Here is a 21,039-nt window from a genome sequence, read left to right as displayed (position 1 = left end):
TCTCATTAGATCCACACTGCAGTTTTGCACCGTACACACTAATGCTTCATTAAAAGTCTTTTTTGTGTCAGTCTGTATCAATTAAAAAGTGTAAATAAAATTAACTGATAATTTACAGTATCTGAATTCAGCTAAAAAAATACACAAAATAAGTCACCTCTGCTTTTCACAAAAATGTTCCAAATTAATATATCTGACAAAAAGAGACAGAATAACAGTAACATAAACAATAAGAAACTAAATTATTTTAAATTAGTAGTCTATGCATGTTGGTCAGATGTGGGAAAAAAATAATTTGCACATATGATAATAAACTTGAACTTAAGTAAATATCATAAACTATCTAATTCAATTCAGAATTGTGGGGGCCAGAACCTCCTCTAGCTGTACAACCAATCTGGAAATTCCATTTAACTAACCTTTTCAGAGATGTTGCAAGGAAAAGCCATGCAGACTAGGGGAAATTTGCAAACAAGTGCAAAAACTAGGAGTAGGATTCACAATCAGGACTCTGCACCAATGAAGCAGAAGCCCTAATCACTGTGCTAGCCTAAATAAATATGCAAATAAAAGTGCTTCTTAGAAAATGGGTGGCCAAGTGATAACAATGACTAGCATTGCTGTCTCACAATTTCTGCAAATGTATTTCTCCTGCATACATTATGTGAATTTTCCTGTGCCTGGGCTGGGTTTACACACATCAAACCATAATCATGGTAAGTTCTGTGTTAATCAGGTGTGCATGCCTATCAGTTTCCTATCATTCAGGACTAATTCTTGCTTAGTCCCTTTGATTGTCAAGATATAGAAAACAGGAGGTGTAGAAAACTGCTAGATGAATAAGTACTTATAAAAAAAAAGGTTGTGTTTAAGTTTTTTGTTAAATTGATTTTCATGTGAAGATGAAAACTATTATCCTTATCTTGGAAGGTTTGTTTATTTTTTGTGTGAGCTTCATCAAATCTTATTCCATACCACTGCTATTGTTAATACAATAAAAAAAAGCTAATAGTACATTGCGTACCCTTGCCTTCTAGCAAATAAATGTTATTTAAGCATAATCTTAGATATGCTGCATAAAGACTTCATGATATTCAGAGGTTTCACATAAACATTCAAAATGTACGTTAAACATTTGCTCTACAGATGTGATTTATTTTTGTTTCAGTAAGAGAATTCATTAGTGTCTACCATGCAAAGTGACATAAAATTGTTAAACCTGCGTATTATAATTCAGGTTGTTGCCTTTCAAATCATACTGAGCACAAGGCAGAAATGACCTCTAAACAGGGCTACAGTCCATGACAGGACCTACTTATCTAATAACTGGTATAAGCTGGGTTTAACACAAACAGTAATATAATGTATGAATTAAATTTATATATTTAAAGTATATAAAATTACAAAACATAAACAAAACAATATATTCAAGAAAATGTACATAAAGTTCAATAATCGTAGCTTTATAAACTAAACATATTTAAATGTAGTCAATAGGAAAATAATTTTTAAAAATGCAGCATAGTGCAAAAATACATTTTTTCTGCATTTTTACTGAAAAAAATGTGTTTGTAAGAATTGCTTATGAACACTTTGAAATGACATCATTTGTCTGGCACCTCCTGACTCACCATATGATATAAATTCTGACTTGTCTTGGTATCTGGTTCTCCACTATTAGGTCCTCTAGATCTGAAACAATCCTCATTCTCAGGCTAGTTTTGGATCATATTTTTTCGGGAAATTAAACCCTTATGATAAAGATATAAACCAGTAAAGCTGGTAATGCCACATCTACCGACCCCTGTGGTTCACGCCCTAATAAGATACAAGGGGTAAATAGTTGCTCCTTTTCGCAAAACTTTGAATAAATAGGGGCCCATTAATACGGGCATGTGCCGTGTCATTTTATATAGTTAGAACTTTATTTGTCCCCAGGGAAAATTGTGCATTTTATGAAATAAAATATATTCATATACAGTATGAAAGGTTATGTTTTTTTGAGGTTAACACATATGTTTATATTTTTTGATATTTACTTTCTTCACTGGTGATCCCGGTCCACTAAGAACAATTCCCGGAATTATATACTTCAAACATAAGCATGTACGGTGTTATTTTCGGCTACTTCAACGTCAGCGATTACGAATTGTTATTTTTCACTCTTAGGATCTATCCCTGACGTCTGACAGAGGGTAAAAATGAAAGATTTCTATCAAAACGAGCCATATTATGACTTTACACATTTAAAATGAGTTTAACATTTCAAATATTCGACGCAGCTATTCTTGTTTATTCATTACATTTATTATGAACACCCCAAATTTGAGCAACTTGCGCTAATTTGGACTTACAACTATAAAAACTATTATATTGCATTGAAAGTTTACCATTACAATTTAAATAGTTACGTTTCTATTACCGTGATGGGTTTATGTTTAATTATACCTGGAATATTTTAAAAAAATGGTATGCGTTTAAAATACTCTACCCTCTGTGTCTTAACAATAACCAATACCTATGTTTACTTTGTAATAATTCTTCTCGCAACAACATCAAATACATTAACTTAGTGAAGTTCACGCAAATAGATCAATACAAACAGTATTTTTAATTTTCCAACAGCTCACGATCACACAAACACACGTAGACGTCTTCATCAAATTATTGTGGACAGCTCTAAAAGTCAAGATAGACCATGCATCACATACACTATAGAGAAATTCATAGTATTAATTTGTTAGTCTTGTTATGGCTTGAACCTCCACGACTATGGGCGGGGTACGGCAGATAGGAAAATACCTTAATTGGTTTAAATGTCACATATTGTGCCTAACACATATAACATCACTCATAACATTTAACGTAAACGTGTTAACCCCTGTTTAAATTCGCGCTTCCTGTGTTTTAGTTGTAATGTAAAGACACTGAAGGCCACGCTCAGTCCTTATCCAGTAAAAGCAAGCAACACCAACATCAACAGGAAATGTGCATTGTTCCGTGGCAGCCAATTTGATGAACCAATGATGACTCTTTAACCAATCAATAAATGAATGCATCTCTCAACTTCCTTAAAGGGGTCACGGATTTGATTCCGTCGCCAAAAGCCAATCAAAATGTAGATCTTAATGACCGACGTGAGGGAAAGCCAATAGGAAAAAAAATCAACGAACTAGGACCTTTTAATAGTAACAACCAATAACAACTGAGAAATTAGTAAACGACTATCAAAAACACCAATGAGACTGCCAAACCAAATTCCACTTCCTATGTGTAGGGCGTTTGCTACCTGTGTGAAGGGGTAAGCTCGACAGGAGGAGTTTGGGGCAAGAGGGAGAGAGAAAGTGACTATATTTTTATGGAACTTGAAATAAAGCTGAAAGAACATATGCGATGTTTTTGTTATTGTACAACTAAACAACTCAAATGGAAAAAGTCGCACATGGATTTATAAAATCATATCTTTTCTTGACTCGATTTCGTTTTATTTGCTTTACAACTACTGTATTAAGAGAGGAAGACGCCAAGAAAACAAATTCCTTGTTAGATAGTAGGACAGTAGCTGAATCGGAGAAAATTAACGGTTTTGAAAACAAATTGGGAACGAGCTTCGTTTGAACAACGTAGAGAAACCTGCCAAGGGGAAGAGACAAAGGAAAGAGTTCTGGATATGTATTTCTGGATGTCTTCTTACGAATAGACGTGGAGAAAAACAAGGCAGATATCCAAGAAGAAAAAGATCCCCACTTACCGCTCTTCACCTGGATGTTATCGACACCCCGGAGTTGGGGAGTGTCGCTTAAAAATGGGGAGCAGATGATTTGCGGCAACCACGTCGCCGAATAGTTTCGAGCGACGTCCTTTTTTTCTTTCATTTTTTCTCCCCCAATTTCTTGCAGCTAATCTGGTTGTTCCTGGTGTGAAATATTTTGCGTTACTTCCCCAAATTAGTTAAAAAATATAAGATGAAGACACGCTTGTTGCTTCGTTTTGATCGCATCAGTCCGTATTGCCACACTTTTGGAATTGAGATGTGTCTTTTTTAAAAGATACAGGTTTGTTGTATGATTGTAGGTGTTATTTTTTTCAAAATATGTCCATCCATAATCTGTACTTAATGCAGTGGAAGACTGTGTGTGTGTTGTGTATTGGAGAGGCTTAACTACACTTAATATCTGATGTTTTAATTATCATTATTCGGATTGAATTTGGAGATTTGTGCAGTTTTTTAGGAGCCGGATTATGAAACGTGAGTTTTTTTTCCGATTGCGACACTTTTTTGTCTAATATTTTTGATGTGAAATTAATTTTTCAGTACTTTTTACTAGAACATAAAGTAAATATTACGTTAGGCAGACAATACTTTCTTGTTTCACTTTTTTATATTTTGTTAAAATTATTTTAAATGCAAAAGTACACAGTTGCTGAAAATAGTGTTAAACTGGATAGTAGTAGTAACTGCAGCTTTAATTTGGCAGTAGTAACTGCAGCTTTAATTTGGCAATCATTTTGCTTTTCTGCAAATACATTTCGGAATGCATTTTTTTGAAATAAATACTAAATATTTTTGTTCCCGTCTTATAAAAAGCTTAATTGGCTGTGTAAGGTTATTTCAGGTTAGTTTATATGAATTTTTTTTGGCGGGGTAATCTAAGATCCTTCATTTGAAAAAGCAAATATTTCTCTGAGGGCTATCAAATGCTTTTGGATGGGAACTTGTACGTTTTCTTTTTCCCCTTTTTTAAACTTTTGTCTGGCCCCCTAAGCTAATCGAAATGGATAGACTAACGTGATTTCAGGAAAATCTACAACAAAGGCAAATCATTGTGATTCTGGGACCACTTTGAAATAGACGCAATGGGATCCCAGGTGCTCCAAATACTAAGGCAGGGAGTCTGGGCCTCTCTTACTGGGGGCTGGTATGTAGACCCCCACCAAAGCACTTTTTCCAACTGCTTTCACCTTTACGTGTGGATTTTTTTGCTGATGTTTCCATTCCTATTGTATATGGTAAGTATTTTTTATAACTGTTTCTTCAGCTGTGTTTATTTGACTTTGTTTATATGTGCTCATGTGAATATGCTTATAAATAACTGGAAGCTTGAACTGCAACTGTTCAGAATACAGGAAAACTTGTTCAAGGTAAACCAGTGTTGTCAATTATACACTGTAAAACAGTTTTTAGTCATAGCAAATCTGGCCATACTTTAAATCACCACCTTTCCAAGTCTCAAAATTATTTTGGAGACAGATTTCAATAGGGAGTTTCCTGTTTTTTGCAACTCTTTGAAGGAAATCAAGTTAAGAATAGTACTCCTTATTTTTCAGGGTTCCAGTGGTGACGCAAACCACAGTTATGCTTAATCCTCCATGATCTATGGGGACAAATGACCATTTTGTTCAACTTAACTGTGGTCTGCACACTGGAAAGTCCTCCTACTTAAACCACTGCGCTAAAACCAGATGAAGAAATGATGCACAACAATGTCTTTTGATGTGTTTACTTAAACAACAGGTCCATATGAGTTAAAAAAAAAAAAAAGTTGGCAATGTAATATTCAGGACATGCCCTATTTTTCTGGGTCATTATTTGGAAATGAAATAATTTGTTTATTAATAATTTAGTGAGTTTTTATTTATCTCAAGTTGAGAGTGCTTTGAAATGAAATAAAGAATTGAATGCATTTTATCAAGATTCAGCTTTATTGTTAAAGTAAGTTTACTTTTAACGGTGCAGTAGTCTTAAGTAATTTTGTAAAAGGGGAAACCTGGTGGCCCAGTGATTAATGCTGCATTGATACAGTGTCCAGAGCTGAAAACTTGTGCCCAGTCAGTATGCATGTGAAATTTTGTTTTTCAACCCAAGTGCGTGTATCAATTTAATTTTTCCACTACAACTGGATGGCACGATCCAACTTTAGTACCTGCCTTGTATCAAATATGGCTGTGATGGACTCTGGACCACTAAAACCCTGAAACGAATTAAAAAGGTTCAAAGCTATCATAACATTTTTCTAATAAGAAAGTCTTGATGTCCTGCAATATGTGCATTTACTGAAAAACAGCTACCATGGAAAGCATCACAAATTAAGTTTTCTTTCAGCCAACAATTAAGTTATTTTAAACTTTTCTAAATGAAATTAATGTGAGTGGGTCCTATTTACATGTAATTTTAAAAGGTCACTGAAGAGCTGCACCAGATTTAACTTTACAATATGTCAATAACTGAACTGTTCTTTTTTTATTGCTTCTGGAATTTAGAGTAAACATTGTAATTAAAACTGTAAATCTGAAGTACAAAATGGTACAATTAACAAAAATAACTTAAAAGCATAAGACCAGTTCCAACTTTCATAAAGACATGTTCTTTAAAGGTATTTTTGGAGGCTGCCATTTTTTTTGTACGCCTACTTTTTTTAACATTTAGTTAAAACAGATAACTTTTTTCTCTTTGAAACATGATCATGAGATATATACAATGCATCCGGAAAGTATTCACAGCACATCACTTTTTTGTTATGTTACAGCCTTATTCCAAAATGGATTAAATTAATTTTTTTCCTCAGAATTCTACACACAACACCCCATAATGACAAGGTGAAAAAAGTTTACTTGTGATTTTTTGCAAATACTTTTCAGATGCACTAATATATAAATAAATAAAAATGACAACTTTATTTAAGAATTTGAATAAATTTCAAACTTAAGTCATTTCCACACAAACAAGTTAGAAAGTCTGTGTGTTCATCATTCCAGCATTTTATATTTACACACACTACACTAGCCAAATGCAGAAATTTTCTGTTCAGTAATGTTTATACATAGAGTGCATCTGGAAAGTATTCACAGCGCATCCTTCAGGTGCCTTTAGCAAACTCCAGGCTGGCTGCCATGTGCCTTTTACTAAGGAGTGGCTTCCGTCTGTCCACTCTACCATACAGGCCTGATTGGTGGATTTCTGCAGTGATGGTTGTCCTTCCTCTCTCCACAGAGGACCTCTGGAGCTCTGACAGAGTGACCATCGGGTTCTTGGTCACCTCCCTAACTAAGGCCCTTCTCCCCCAATCACTCAGTTTAGATAGCCGGCCAGCTCTAGGAAGAGTCCTAGTGGTTTCGAACTTCTTCCACTTACGGATGATGGAGGCCACTGTGCTCATTGGGACTTTCAAAGCAGCAGAAATTGTTCTGTAACTTTCCCCAGATTTGTGCCTTGAGACAATCCTGTCTCGGAGGTCTACAGACAATTCCTTTGATTTAATGCTTGGTTTGTGCTCTGACATGAACTGTCAACTGTGGGACATTATATAGACAGGTGTGTGCCTTTCCAAATCATGTCCACTCAACTGAATTTACCACAGGTGGACTCCAATTAAGCTGCAGAAACATCTCAAGGATGATCAGGGAAAACAGGATGCACCCGAGCTCAATTTTCAGCTTAATGGCAAAGGCTGTGAATTCTTATGTACATGTGCTTTCTCAATTTTTTTATTTTTAGTAAATTTAAAAAATCTGAAGTAAACTTTTTTCACGTTGTCATTATGGGGTGTTGTGTGTAGAATTCTGAGTAAAAAATGAATTTAATCCATTTTGGAATAAGGCTGTAACATAACAAAATGTGGAAAAAATGATGTGATGTGAATACTTTCTGGATACACTGTACTTGACACTAGAATTACCAGAGCCTACGAAAAAACACGTAGATATGTCCCACCTTAAATCACTTCTCCACTTCAGGCTTCACACATAAACTTCATGCCTACATTTTGTCAATAATTACTAAAACATGAAAAACGAAAGTTTCTTTTTTAACAATGTGTTTACATAGATTGTTGTAGACACGGAACACACATGAAATGCATGCGTTCCAAATAACAATCTAGTATTTATAAAAGGTGTGATTTTGCTTGACTTCTCACTCTATGCAACTCCAAGCAACTGACATGCAGGTAAACAGACTTGAGCTGTAAAAAACTGTGTGCCGGTGGGGGATGTGATAGCAGACTGCTTGCTGCTTATCAACACATTTAAAGGACAAAAGACACTAACAGAGAGGTGAGAAGCGATTTAAGGTGGGACGGATCTATGAGTTTTTTCATAGGCTCTGGTAATTCTAGTGTTAAAATTACAATTGTGCTTCAAATGCAACTTCTTATCAACACAATTTCTCCACTGCTTTCATGATAGAAAGTTTTCTAAACAGAACCTGCCCAGTTTTCCTCACCTTCCACTTTGTTCTTTTCCAAAAGAATTTTTGTTCAGTCTTGAAGACTCACATAGCATCTCTACAATTTATAAAAAAAATTTGAAGTCTCTAACTTTCAAAGAGCCCAGAGTATATTGGGGAAAGGATCTTTCACTTAATATTTAAGAAAACTAGTGGAAGACAGCCATGTACATGATGCACTTGAGCTCCATAAATGCAAAGCATTCAGTCATTCAACTTAAAATCTTTTATCAAGCACATTTCTCTCTTATAAAATTGTCCAAAATGTTTCCAGGGCAAGATTCAACCTGTGAACGTTGCAATCTCACTTGGCCTCATGTTCTGGGCATGTGCCAAATGAACAACATTTTAGGCAAAAATCTTTGCATGCCTATCAGACAGCCTTGTTATGCTTATCATTCCGAACCCATTAACAGCTGTGTTTGGTGTACTCCCAGACAGCCTTTAAGTGGAGAAGGGCAAACTGTAATTTCCTTTACTACACTACTAGCACGTAGACTTATCTTGCTCAGCTAGAAGAATCCCACCACACCACTCTTAAGTCAGTGGGTAACCGATGTTCTATACTACTTGAAAATGGAAAGAATCAAATTCTCACTTGGAGGATCTGTTCAAAACTTTTTTTTGTAAATATGGCAGGATATAATCAGTGACATTTTAAAATAAGCTTCCATTTTGGGCGTAGTGTTTTCACATAAATGTCTCATTCCAAGGGCTTCATGTATAACACCATGTGTAGAATTCACACTAAAACATGGTGTATGGACAGAATTGAAGATGTGCATACATACAGAAAAATTGCACAAAACCGTGTGTTAGTCAACTTCCACGCACTTCTGTTCCAGTTGGTGTGAAATATGATGCATGTGCACGCCCTGCCGCCCAACCCTGACTCCTCCCAGAATTTCAAATATTTTAATATGAAAGTCAATATAAATATCCCCTTCCATTCAGTGTTTGGTCAAAACACAATGCCAAAAGCACGTGAAAAAAGAATTTCAGCGAATGCGAAGTGGAAGCAAAGAAAAACATATTTGTTGGCTTATGCAGTGGTATAAGCAACAAAAGTGTGGTTGAGACACTCGAAAGTTCAAGTTCAGAAAGTCACACTATGCCCGAAATAAAAAAAAAAAAAAATAAGTGGTCAGATATCACAGTTGAAATGAAAAGGCAAGTCTCAGGCCACTGTCTATTTATTCTGTTTCAGACAATATAAAGGCTGACCTCTGTGCAATGGTCAGACAATGATGGAGCTTCTGTGCTGAGCTTGTCTTTGGGCACTGGCTGCATGCACACCACCCCTTGGAAATTGCTGGTGGACCATCTAGCTATGTGCAGACAGAGGCTGTTCTGAAGTCGCAAAATGCAGTAGTGGAATGCTGTAAGAGATGTGGCCAATGAACTAAGGAATATAAGGGATGTGTATGATATTGAGAAGGCACTAGACAGATAGATAACTGTATAGTAGTTTTATTTTATATATAATGTATATGTATTTTACAACTCAGAGAATTATGTCAAAAAGAAATACATTAAATCGTATATCAATCTAAACACACTGCACGCAGTTAAGCGGGCAGTGAGAGTGGCGATAGATGTGAAAGGCGCTAGATAGATTGTATACAACAGGCAAAAATATCGACCACTTTTTAACAGTATTAGCTATAAATGATTAAATCATGAATTAATTAACAGAAATAACTATGCGATCTACATTTTAAACTTCACGATGTACTTAAGAAATGAAAAGAAAAAAAAAAACACCGCAGCAGCACGTCTATGAAGGCAGACGCTGCAGGTAGGTAGTAGGCAGAGTGGCGAAAAGCACAGAACAGCGCCTCCCAAAATGGAAGTGGCAGAAAATAGATTGCATATGTAGTGGTTAAGCACTACCATAGAGAATGAATGGAAAACGTTTTAGGGAGTTTTAGCTAAAGAACTACGCGAGTCATTTGCATTAATAAGTTAGCACGCAAACATATATATCCATACGAAAAAACTCTTGCTAACTCAAATCATTTTATCAACATGTTCAAAATCTCATTGATGATATTTTACCCTTTTAAAGCCTGTAATGTGCACTCCAATTATGGCGAATGTACTAACCTGTGATAAAGAATAGTGAGAGCACATGCATTGAGCTGGCGTCAGCTTCACACAGGAGAACTCCCCACCACCCTGCCCCTCTCCTCCCTGTGCGGAAAGCAGCAGGCGCACCTCGCAAATGGAGGGTGCCCTTACTCTCCGCAAATGGGCAATAGAAAACCGATCGGTGCCCATGCAGTCCCAAAAAATGTGCTGGCATGATGTCGGGGGCAGCATGGGCGCGCGAAAAAAAAAAATTGCAATGGCCCATATCAAAAACCGCCAAGGCACACACACACAAAAAGGACAAAATTGAATCACCAGTGTACCTAACCTGTGGGAGGAAACTGGAGTATCCAGAGGAAACCCATGCAGACATGGGGAGAACATGCAAACTCCACGCAGGGAGCATCAGGGAAATGAACCCGGGTCTTCTAAGTGCTCGGCAGCAGCACTTCCCACTGCGCCACCATGCCACCCAGAATGGTTACAATCAAGTGAATTAACTTTGTAAAAAGTATGCAATTAGTTTTGGTGTATTTCATAAAACCTGCATCATAGAAACCGCAGCACTGCTTTTACACTGGGTGCTGCCAGTTTGCAAAACCAAGTAGAAACATGCGTACACAAGTGGGAAGCACTGACATGAAAATATTTGTGGCTTTTCACTAAGTTTAGTTTTTTTTATACATCTCTAAGTGAGCATGGAAATGGGTGTATGTAACGTGTTTGTGTGTACGAACCATTTATACATGAGGCCCCCAGGTGGCACAACCACTGACTATGCATGATCTTTTGTTGTAAATAGAGCAGTTGCGATTAGTTCATGTACAATGTATTCTCAGAGATTGATTCAAGATATGAACAGTAATAAGGAGAATTTACAAAATAACAGAGTCAAATAGCACAGGATGTTGTATGCAACAATTTGTTTACTGTTTTAGGAGACAGCAAGAAGTTTCCACCAGTGTCCAGTTTAACTCCTGTGGTCCTTTCATTGGTGGAAAATGGCTGCTGCAAAGCAGGATGTATTTCTCCTCCTTTGCTGGCGAATAGGTCCCTTATTTTAATAGCTGTCCAAGTACACTTTTCAAATTGCTAATCATAGAAAACAATTAAACTTTGGTAAATGGATTGAGCTAGACTTCCACTCTATAACTCCAAAGTCTATTGAGATTGATTCACATAAGTAATTGGTTTACATTGTGCCAATTTAAACAGTGGAATTGCTTAGATTCTTGACCAAGGTGTATGATATCCTGCATCTTTTAAGAGAATTATAGTTTTCAATTAAGATTAAATGCCCCTATTAGCTATGCCATCAAAAAAGGAGACATAATTGTGGGGATTTAAAAAGTGGAAAACATGCTACTGTCACACAAAGTTAATATTTTGTTTTCATTTCTGGAAATGAGAACTGATCGATGTCCCATCAGTTTTGAGTGTTTCATTAATTTCTGAAACCCTTTTAATAAATACATTAGGAGTATTAATGTTGGTGAACACAATTTTTGCATTACAGTTAATTTACAATCATATTGCATATATATAAACTGTTGTAGTTGCCTTTTTTCAGTCTGTAATGATCACATTACAAAACAAAGATTATTCTGTTTATTCATTCTTGCAGCAATTACTGTAAAATTGGATTGTACGGTGCAATACTTCTTGTGAAACAACACTGGAGTGTTCGAATTCATATCTGTCTACAGTCACTAAATCAGTAAATTACATAACTCATTTTCAAGAAAAGTTTCTTGACCAGCAGCCTATGTGGTCACACATTGTATGCAAACAAATTATAGCTGTGAAGTAATTACCAGTAGTATGGCACAGTGCCCAAAGTGTTAACATTAACACTTCATAGCTTTTGGAGTATAATTTTTAAGTTCTTTTATAATTTCAGTTTTATCTTGGCAACTCTGGTTTCTTTCTCGTGAACATGTCTTTTAACCTGTGTTTCTGTGATGGATTGGCTTTGAATCCTTAAAATCACTTCGCTATTTTATGCTGAGATTAAGAATGTGTTAAATGTTAGCATTAGTTATCTGCTCACCCTTTCAATGGGCTGTAAATTTAATAAATTACATTACTAGGAACATATGGTCCTGTTGTATGGTAAGCAGCTGGGCACGACTTGCTACACTGGAGGAGGTGGACATGCATTAACCGTTTTTCATTTAGCTTATAGTGCATTTTGAAAGCCGATGGCTGTAAAACTTCTTGAAATGCAATTTTTTATCTTACAGGCTGTACCACCCATAATGCTGGTTGCAGGAGTGTATTGTGTGGTTGTAGCTGCTGCCTTCACTGCAATCAAGGTGGTAAATTTTCGACTTCATGCCATGTTTGATCAAGGTGAGATTGTTGAAAAGAGGCAGGCGTCATTGACACCTGATGGCACCAGAGCTGAAGATGTAGATGGAGGAATAATTAATGACAGAAGCCAACCAAGGTAGTGTTTAACTTGTAACTCTTTACATTAATACAGTATAGTACGGTGTGTGTGTGTATGTATATATTGTATATAATTTTTTTTTACTTACAATTTTAAAGAATCTGGGCTCCTGAATTAGATTAAGCATGCTTATAAATGTTATGTTAAAAACAAGCCAGAAAATAAAGTAGACAATGGACACTGATAGAATATTTGTGTATTCAGCAACACAGTTAACTGATATAAACATCGGAGCATTTCACTTTTTTTTTTTTTTTTTTTTTCCCACTTCTTTCAAGGGCCAGTTATCATGTTTATGTTTATTAAATGTTTTTGTAACTACAAGTTATATTGTAAAATAACGGTTGATAGTAGAATACAGTTACATGTGTAAGTAGACTACCTTAACTAAATTCTTTTTAATAGTACTTTACGATGTCATACAGTTAAAAATATAGCCTAAATAAGCTTGTCATGGTTTAATGGCTTTCATAAACAGCAGTTGAATGCAAGAAAGGTAAAAATGGCATCGATTGATGTGTGTTACTGCTGGAGGGTCTGTGACTGTTGTTCAATTTTTGAAAGTATAACTAATTGAGTAGTATATAATAATTGCCAAAAGAAAAATAAGCTCCCCATTTACCTGTAAATGTTAGTTAAAACACAGTAATTTGTAAAAATGATATAAATAACTTAAGAGCTTTTAAAGGAGCTGATTCATTATATAACAGGAATACCAAAGGTGATATTAATCTTAAAAAGATGCATAGTAACAAAAGTGACTCTTGTGACATGAATTAACTGGAACCCCATCTCGGCCTTTGTTTGTACATTTTATTGCTAAGCAAGTCATTCAGCTCAGTGCAAGCTGTAGTTCTGCTCTGTCCTTGGTATTTGTGGCACATTCAGCCTCTTTATGCACATTAGAAAATGAACACCACAGCATAGTCCATGTTGAACAAATGGCTTTTGGCTTTGACTTGTTACCCACAGATCAACTGTAGTTCCAGTGCTCTACATATATTAACTAGGGCATCTGCACCCTTCCTGTTTTAATTAATTAGCACTTTTAAGCTGTAGATTGCTAATATCCATTCTTTACAGCAATCATCTTCAGATAATAGCTGAGACAGTTCAGTCTTGTAAATCCTTTCCTCATTACTTTTATTCATTTTTAGAGAAGTGTTTTTTTGTTATTCTTCTGGTAACCTAAAAGCAGCAGAAGAGTGCAAGCCTTTTACACACATGTACCCATTGCCTGGTATTGTGTTGGGTATTCAGTCAGCTGGGAGATCACTAAAAGAGGAAAAAATGCAAAATATACAAGTTGTAACGCCTCTCTAGGTGATGATTGAAACTGTAAAGTAATTCTTACTTGAAATAGCACAGAATGTTTCTCTGTTTTAAGATAGACTAGTTTGTATATTCACCAATGCTTTACAGTCTGAAGTTTTGAATTTTTTTTAAATTTTGTACAGCATGATCTGTTTGAGATAATCTCAAAATTTATCATGGTATTTTTTTTTTTGAAAAATAAGTGTGCCAAATTTCAACAAAATCAATCCATGGTGGGCTGAGGTATTTAGTACAGAATGACATGGCTATAGCAGTATTTGCTTCTCCTATTATATGCAAATGCACCTAAAATTGTATGTACTATAATCTGTGTACTAAAAATGTGGTTTAACCGTTTATACACTAACGGCTATTTGACATTATTGTGCCTGAATTACATACCCCAAAAAAGCAACAATAATGCTGTTTAAATAATAAATGAGCTGCAATTGAGTGAAGGGTAGCAAGTACAATACTCCGAATCTTTAAAGGAAGTATTTATATAATTAAAATTGGGAGTCAATTCAAAAATAATTAACTAATCACATACTGCAATTGTAAGGGATTAATCGTAACTAATCGCATCTAACATTAAAACATGAAATCATAAAACAAATACATAAATCATGAAGTAAATATACATTGAATCACAAAGTTAATGTAGAATCAACAAAAAGGAAGTTTTAAAAATTTAATGGCATAGTTTAAAGTTAAACAATGACCTGAAACCTGATCTTTTCACAAAATACTATTTGAGCAAGTACAACCTGAATTTAAATTCCTTTCTAACAAGGTTATTATAGTTTTGCCTTTTTATATTAATTTTTATTTATATATTATTTCTGGTCATACTTGGAAATTCGGTTTACTTGTCGTTTTCCTTCATCATTTATTTTTAGTATTTTATTTAGTTTTTATTTCACAAATACATTTTTATACGTTAAGTATGTTTCATTTCGTGTTGTGCCCCGTAATGAACTTTTGAAAATAACGTCTTCTTTTTGGCGGTTCTCACCATTACGCCATAAGGAAGTTTAGGAACTGTGCTCTCCTTTTGGCGGTTTCATTCCTTATTTCCATTAAAAGAGGATTTATTTCACACACAAGGGCCACCCCCGGTCCCCCTTCCTTTTTCCACACTGTCGCTGTCCACACACCTACCACATGGTTGGCTCCCTGCCTATATATATTAACGACTTCCCGTGCTCATGTGCCTCCTCATTCGCTTCCTCACTGCTCCCTTCTTCTTTACTCCACCACTTCAAGCCTGTTATTGTTCGCCTTGCTTCATGTCTGCCTGCTGGTAACTCCTGCATTTTCGTTTACTCCACCACTTTACTGTGAAACTTACAACCACCAAAACTTTGTAATGGCACCAGGCTTTAGATCGAATCTCTGCACAAGAACCTCTTTGAGGCAACTGTCTTCACTGAAACAGGCTCAGAGAAGACTGTATTCATTCCTCGCATCCCTCTCATACCCTCTAACCTCCCATTCCAATTCAAACGCCTCCAATTTCCATTAATGGTCTGCTTCGCTATGACAATAAATGAGTCACAGGGCCAGACTCTAAAAAAGGTTGGCATCAACTTGACCCAAGATTGCTTCTCACATGGCCAACTGTACGTTGCATGCTCAAGAGTAAGCTCAGCAGACATTTTACTGCCTGAGAGCAGAACTGTTTTCAAAGAGATCCTTCCATCCTAAAAATGTGTATTTCTCATACACAACATTTACAATCATACTCCTCATTCTCAATTCTAATACAGTGGAACCTCTAGATACGATCACCTCTGTATACGAGAAATTCAAGATAAGGGGAAAGTGTGAGCGAAAATTTGGATCTAAATACGAACATTGGCTCGCGTAATGAGCCACGAGCCAGGCTGTGGTTATGCGTGACGCGTTTCACAATCCGCCTCGACTCGGGGATTCACCCAAGCTGACGCTGCCAGCCCGTCAGCTCACTCAGTGTTCCTTGTTCTCCCGTAGCGTGAGGATCTACGCGTTTGTGCGCTTCTGATTTCATTGTTTCGCTGTAGCAGTTCGCTGTATAAGCGTATCCAAAAATATTGTGGACATGCAGACGGAGAATAGGAGACGATTGTCCTCAAGAGGAGTACTAGGGTGCTGTACCGTGTTAGCCATTATGAATGTAGAGAAAAGCCAAGCAAAATGACACCTTTTATTGGCTAACTAAAAAGATTACAATATGCAAGCTTTGATTACATCCTGCCTGAAGAAGGGGCCTGAGTTGCCTCGAAAGCTTGCATATTGTAATCTTTTTAGTTCACCAATAAAAGTTGTCATTTTGTTTGGCTTTTCTCTACCCTCAAGAGGAGAGAGAGAGAGAGGCGCACGAGCGAGCGAGCAAGCAAGAGAGATAAGGAAAGAGAGAGAGAGAGAGGGGCGCGTGAGCAAGAGAGCGCACGAGGGAGAAGAATCATCAGCTCAGTTATGATCACATGACCTCAGCAGACAAAGTGTATCCACACTTAATTATCAGTGTTATTTGTTAGGAAAATTGATATTTATGTTGATATTTTTGGGAGTGTGGAACGGATTAACTGGATTTCCATTATTTACAATGGGGAAGTTTTGTTCTAGATACAAGAAATTTGCTATACAAGCTCAGTGCTGGAACGAATTAAACTCGTATCTAGAGGTTCCACTGTATAAGCCTACAACAATTACATTGACAATGGCGTTACGTTATTTTTAAAATGTTACAATGTTACCTTTTTTTTTCCATAACTTCTTTAACACACTACTCCGCTGCGAAGCGTGGGTATTTAGTTTGTGTGTGTGTGTGTGTGTGTGTGTGTGTGTGTGTGTGTATATATATATATCTATACTAATAAAAGGCAAAGCCCTCACTCACTCACTGACTCATCACTAATTCTCCAACTTCCCGTGTGGGTGGAAGGCTGAAATTTGGCAGGTTCATTCCTTACAGCTTCCTTACAAAAGTTGGGCAGGTTTTATATCGAAATTCTACGTGTAATGGTCATAACTGGAAGCTGTTTTTCTCCATTTACTGTAATGGAGATGAGCTTGAACGCCGTGGGGGCGGAGTTTCGTGTGACATCATCACGCCTTCACGTAATCTCGCAGTACATAGAAAACCAGGAAGACCTCAAAAAAGCGCTGAAGAAAACATGCATTATATAATTGAGAAGGCAGCGAAACAATAAGAAGCAAGCGAGTGACATATACAACCATATTCATGAGTTCTGCTACTTCGGAAACAAAGCACGATGTAAACCTACACTTTAAATTAAGTTCATAGACAGGCTGCCGCTGGCTTTTGTAATTTAGTGCCTGCCCATATAAGGCCGTCCGTCAGCGGCAATCCAATAGCAAACTCCCACTAAATATTCACGGGTTAAGGACTGTGCTTATGCAGAGGAAGATGAGATGGTCAGGGTGGTGTTTGGTACAAACTCAGCGAAACTGCGAGAGAAAGTTTTAAGTGCCAGGACTAAGGTAACATTAAATACAGCCATGGACATAGCACGAGATGGCACCAGCACAGCTGGGAAACTTCGATGCATGTACACCGAGCTGCTCACGTGAACTGACGCAGTGCACAGATAAAAAGCAACAGTTCCAAAGAGCGCTGAACAAAAACTGAATTACACAATTGAAAAGGCAGCAAAAAATATGAAGCGTTTGATACATACAAGCATATTCATAAATCCAAAACAAAGCACACGTTGGAAAAAGTGAATGTCCCGCTAAAGGAAGACAGTGTAAAAAAAACCCGTGCATGCAGTGTGTCAGGTCTCAGATAAAGAAGAAGACGAGCTGTTTATTGATGCAGTAAGAAACGAATAGATGAATGAAACCTGTCATCGCTGTTTATTGATGCAGTAAGAAACGAATAGATGAATGAAACCTGTCATCTTTAAAACGATTGACAAACACGGAATGTAACTTGAACACAACACATCCTACAAATACGAACCTGATTGAAAGAAATAATGATAATCAAATCCTTGATGACAGCAACATTCAGTAACACTCACAAAACAAATACTGTATATTGACAGTCATGTTACGTTATTTTTAAAATGTTCCCTTTTCTTTTTCATAGCTTTTTTAACACACTACTTCTCCGCTGCGATACACGGGTGTATATATATATATATATATATATATATATATATATATATATATATATATATATATATATATATATATCCCGATCTACATACTCGAATAATGGATACTTTATTCGCCATCAATGATTGTTTTGGTAAAGCCATACTCAGTGTATTCATTAGATGAACGGTAAAAAAGTAAGAGCGAGGGAAGGATGACTTATTGAGGCATGCAGGCTGTAGTGCGCATCAACTCTATCTGAATTGCGGGATCACATTTGAAAAAATATATCTTTTCAAGTTCTATTTAGTCCATATGTGTCAAACTCAAGGGCGGGCCACATCCGCCCGGCGTGTAATTATATGTGGCCCGAGATCATTTTATATACTGTATTATTGTTATTAATGGCCGGGTATATGAAGCGCTGGTAACACAATAAACTACAGATCCCATAATGCAGCGCTTCAGCTGCCTTGCCGAACACTTACCGCGTTAATCAAGTCTACCTTATGATGCTGCAAGTTATTGCGCACTGAGTTTGCATGGCGCTTTGGTGACTTTGAAGAACAAAAAAAGTCCGTCTACATGCGGCTCGAACCTTGTGCATGTTTGGTAGCCCATATCTGTGTGAGAAGCTCTTCTCAGTGATAAAGACTAACAAAACAGCACACAGGAGTCGCCTCACTGATGAGCACCTGCAATCCATCCTGAGAATCTCCACAACACAGAACCTCACACCAAACAGAAACGAACTTGTGGCCAAAAAAGATGCCAGGCGTCCAGCTCTAAAATGACATATGAGCAAAGACAACTGAATGATTTGATTTGTTATTGCTGAAAGGAACACATTTTATTTATATTTCCAGGTTTTGTTATGCAGCATGTTCATATTTGAATTTGTATAATTTTGACAGGATATATTTTTATGGAGAGCAAAATATTATAAGTTGTTTAAGGTTTGAGTTGATTTATTCAGGAATAATATTCCTGTCTGTTTTTACCATTCCTACCAAAGATATTTCTGTCGACTAAATAAAAATTCTTTCTATTTAAAATTTAAATAGAACTTGAACAAATACGATAGTTCATAATATCCACGCAGACTTGCACGTAAGAGCGGGAGTTATCCATTTTAACAAGCAGCGTATTGCACTGATCGAAATAGCTGTGTGTGTATATATGTAGATATGTATGTATATGTATATATATGTTTATATATGTGTGTGTGTATGTATATGTATGTGTATATATGTAGATATATATATATGTATGTATATATGTGTATATGTATAGATATGTGTATATATATATGTGTGTGTGTATATATATATATATATATATATATATATATATATATATATATATGACAACAACACTCATCACTCACAACAGTGACAAAACAATTACATTGACAATCATGTTACGTTATTTTCAAAATGTTTCCTTTTCTTTTTCATTGCTTCTTTAACACACTACTTCTCCGCTGCGAAGCGCGGGTATTTTGCTAGTCTATACTAATAAACGGCAAAGCCCTCACTGACTCACTCACTGACTGAGTGACTCATCACTAATTCTCCAACTTCCCGTGTAGGTAGAAGGCTGAAATTTGGTAGGGTTATTCCTTACAACTTCCTTACAAAAGTTGGGCAGGTTTCATTTCGAAATTCTACGTGTAATGGTCATAACTGGAAGCTGTTTTTCTCCATTTACTGTAATGGAGATGAGCTTGAAACCCGTGGGGGCGGAGTTTCGTGTGACATCATCACGCCTTCCACGTAATCACGCAGTACGTAGAAAACCAGGAAGAGGCCCAAAAAGTGCTGAAGAAAACATGCATTATATAATTGAGAAGGCAGCGAAACAATAAGAAGCGAGCGAGTGACATATACAACCATATTCATGAGTTCTGCTACTTCGGAAACAAAGCACGATGTAAACCTAAACTTTAAATTAAGTTCATAGACAGGCTGTCGCTGGCGTTTGTAATTTAGTGCCTACCCATATAAGGCCGTCCCTCAGCGGCAATCCAATAACAAACTGCCACGGGTAAATATTTACGGGTGAAGGACTGTCCTTATGCAGAGGAAAATGAGATGGTCAGGGTGGTGTTTGGCACAAACTCGGCGAAACTGCGAGAGAAAGTTTTAAGTGCCGGACTTGGTAACATTAGATACAGCCATGGACATAGCACGACATGGCACCAGCACAGCTGGGAAACTTCGATGCATGTACACCGAGCGGCTCACGTGAACTGACGCAATGCACAGACAAAAGCAACAGTTCCAAAGAGCGCTGAACAAAACGAATTACACAATTGAAAAGGCAGCAAAAAAATATGAAGCGTCTGATACATACAAGCATATTCATAAATGCAGCTACTGTGGAAACAAAGCACACGTTGGAAAAAGTCAATGTCCCGCTAAAGGAAGACAGTGTAAAAAACCCGTGCATGCAGTGTGTCGGTCTCAGATAAAGAAGAAGACGAGCTGTTTATTGATGCAGTAAGAAACGAATCAATGAATGAAACCTGTCATCTTTACAACGATTGACAAACACGGAATGTAACTTGAACACAACACATCCTACAAATACGAACCTGATTGAAAGAAATAATGATAATCAAATCCTTGATGACAGCAACACTCAGTAAAACTCACAAAACAATTACTGTATATTGACAGTCATGTTACGTTATTTTTAAAATGTTCCCTTTTCTTTTCATAGCTTCTTTAACACACTACGTCTCTGCTGCGATACGCGGGTATATATATATGTATATATATGCCCCGATCTACATACTCGAATAATGGATACTTTATTCGCCATCAATGATTGTTTTGGTAAAGCCATACTC

At 36.6% G+C, this 21,039-nt stretch overlaps 1 protein-coding gene across 2 annotated transcripts in view; it reads left to right on the top strand.

Moving 5' to 3' along the window:
• Positions 1-3,301: 3,301 nt before the first annotated feature.
• The window catches only part of LOC120539264 (pecanex-like protein 1), a 169,497-nt gene continuing 151,759 nt past the window's right edge, over positions 3,302-21,039 (top strand). For both annotated transcript variants that reach the window (XM_039769172.1, XM_039769171.1), the window contains exons 1-2: positions 3,302-5,010; positions 12,559-12,764. In XM_039769172.1, the coding sequence (XP_039625106.1) occupies positions 4,858-5,010; positions 12,559-12,764 (359 nt within the window). In that variant the 5' untranslated portion in view covers positions 3,302-4,857. The remainder of the gene's footprint in view (positions 5,011-12,558; positions 12,765-21,039) is intronic.

The sequence above is a fragment of the Polypterus senegalus genome, chromosome 11, assembly GCF_016835505.1.
Source record: "Polypterus senegalus isolate Bchr_013 chromosome 11, ASM1683550v1, whole genome shotgun sequence".
NCBI classification, from domain to species: domain Eukaryota; kingdom Metazoa; phylum Chordata; class Cladistia; order Polypteriformes; family Polypteridae; genus Polypterus; species Polypterus senegalus.
This window is presented reverse-complemented; position numbering and strand designations above follow the sequence as displayed.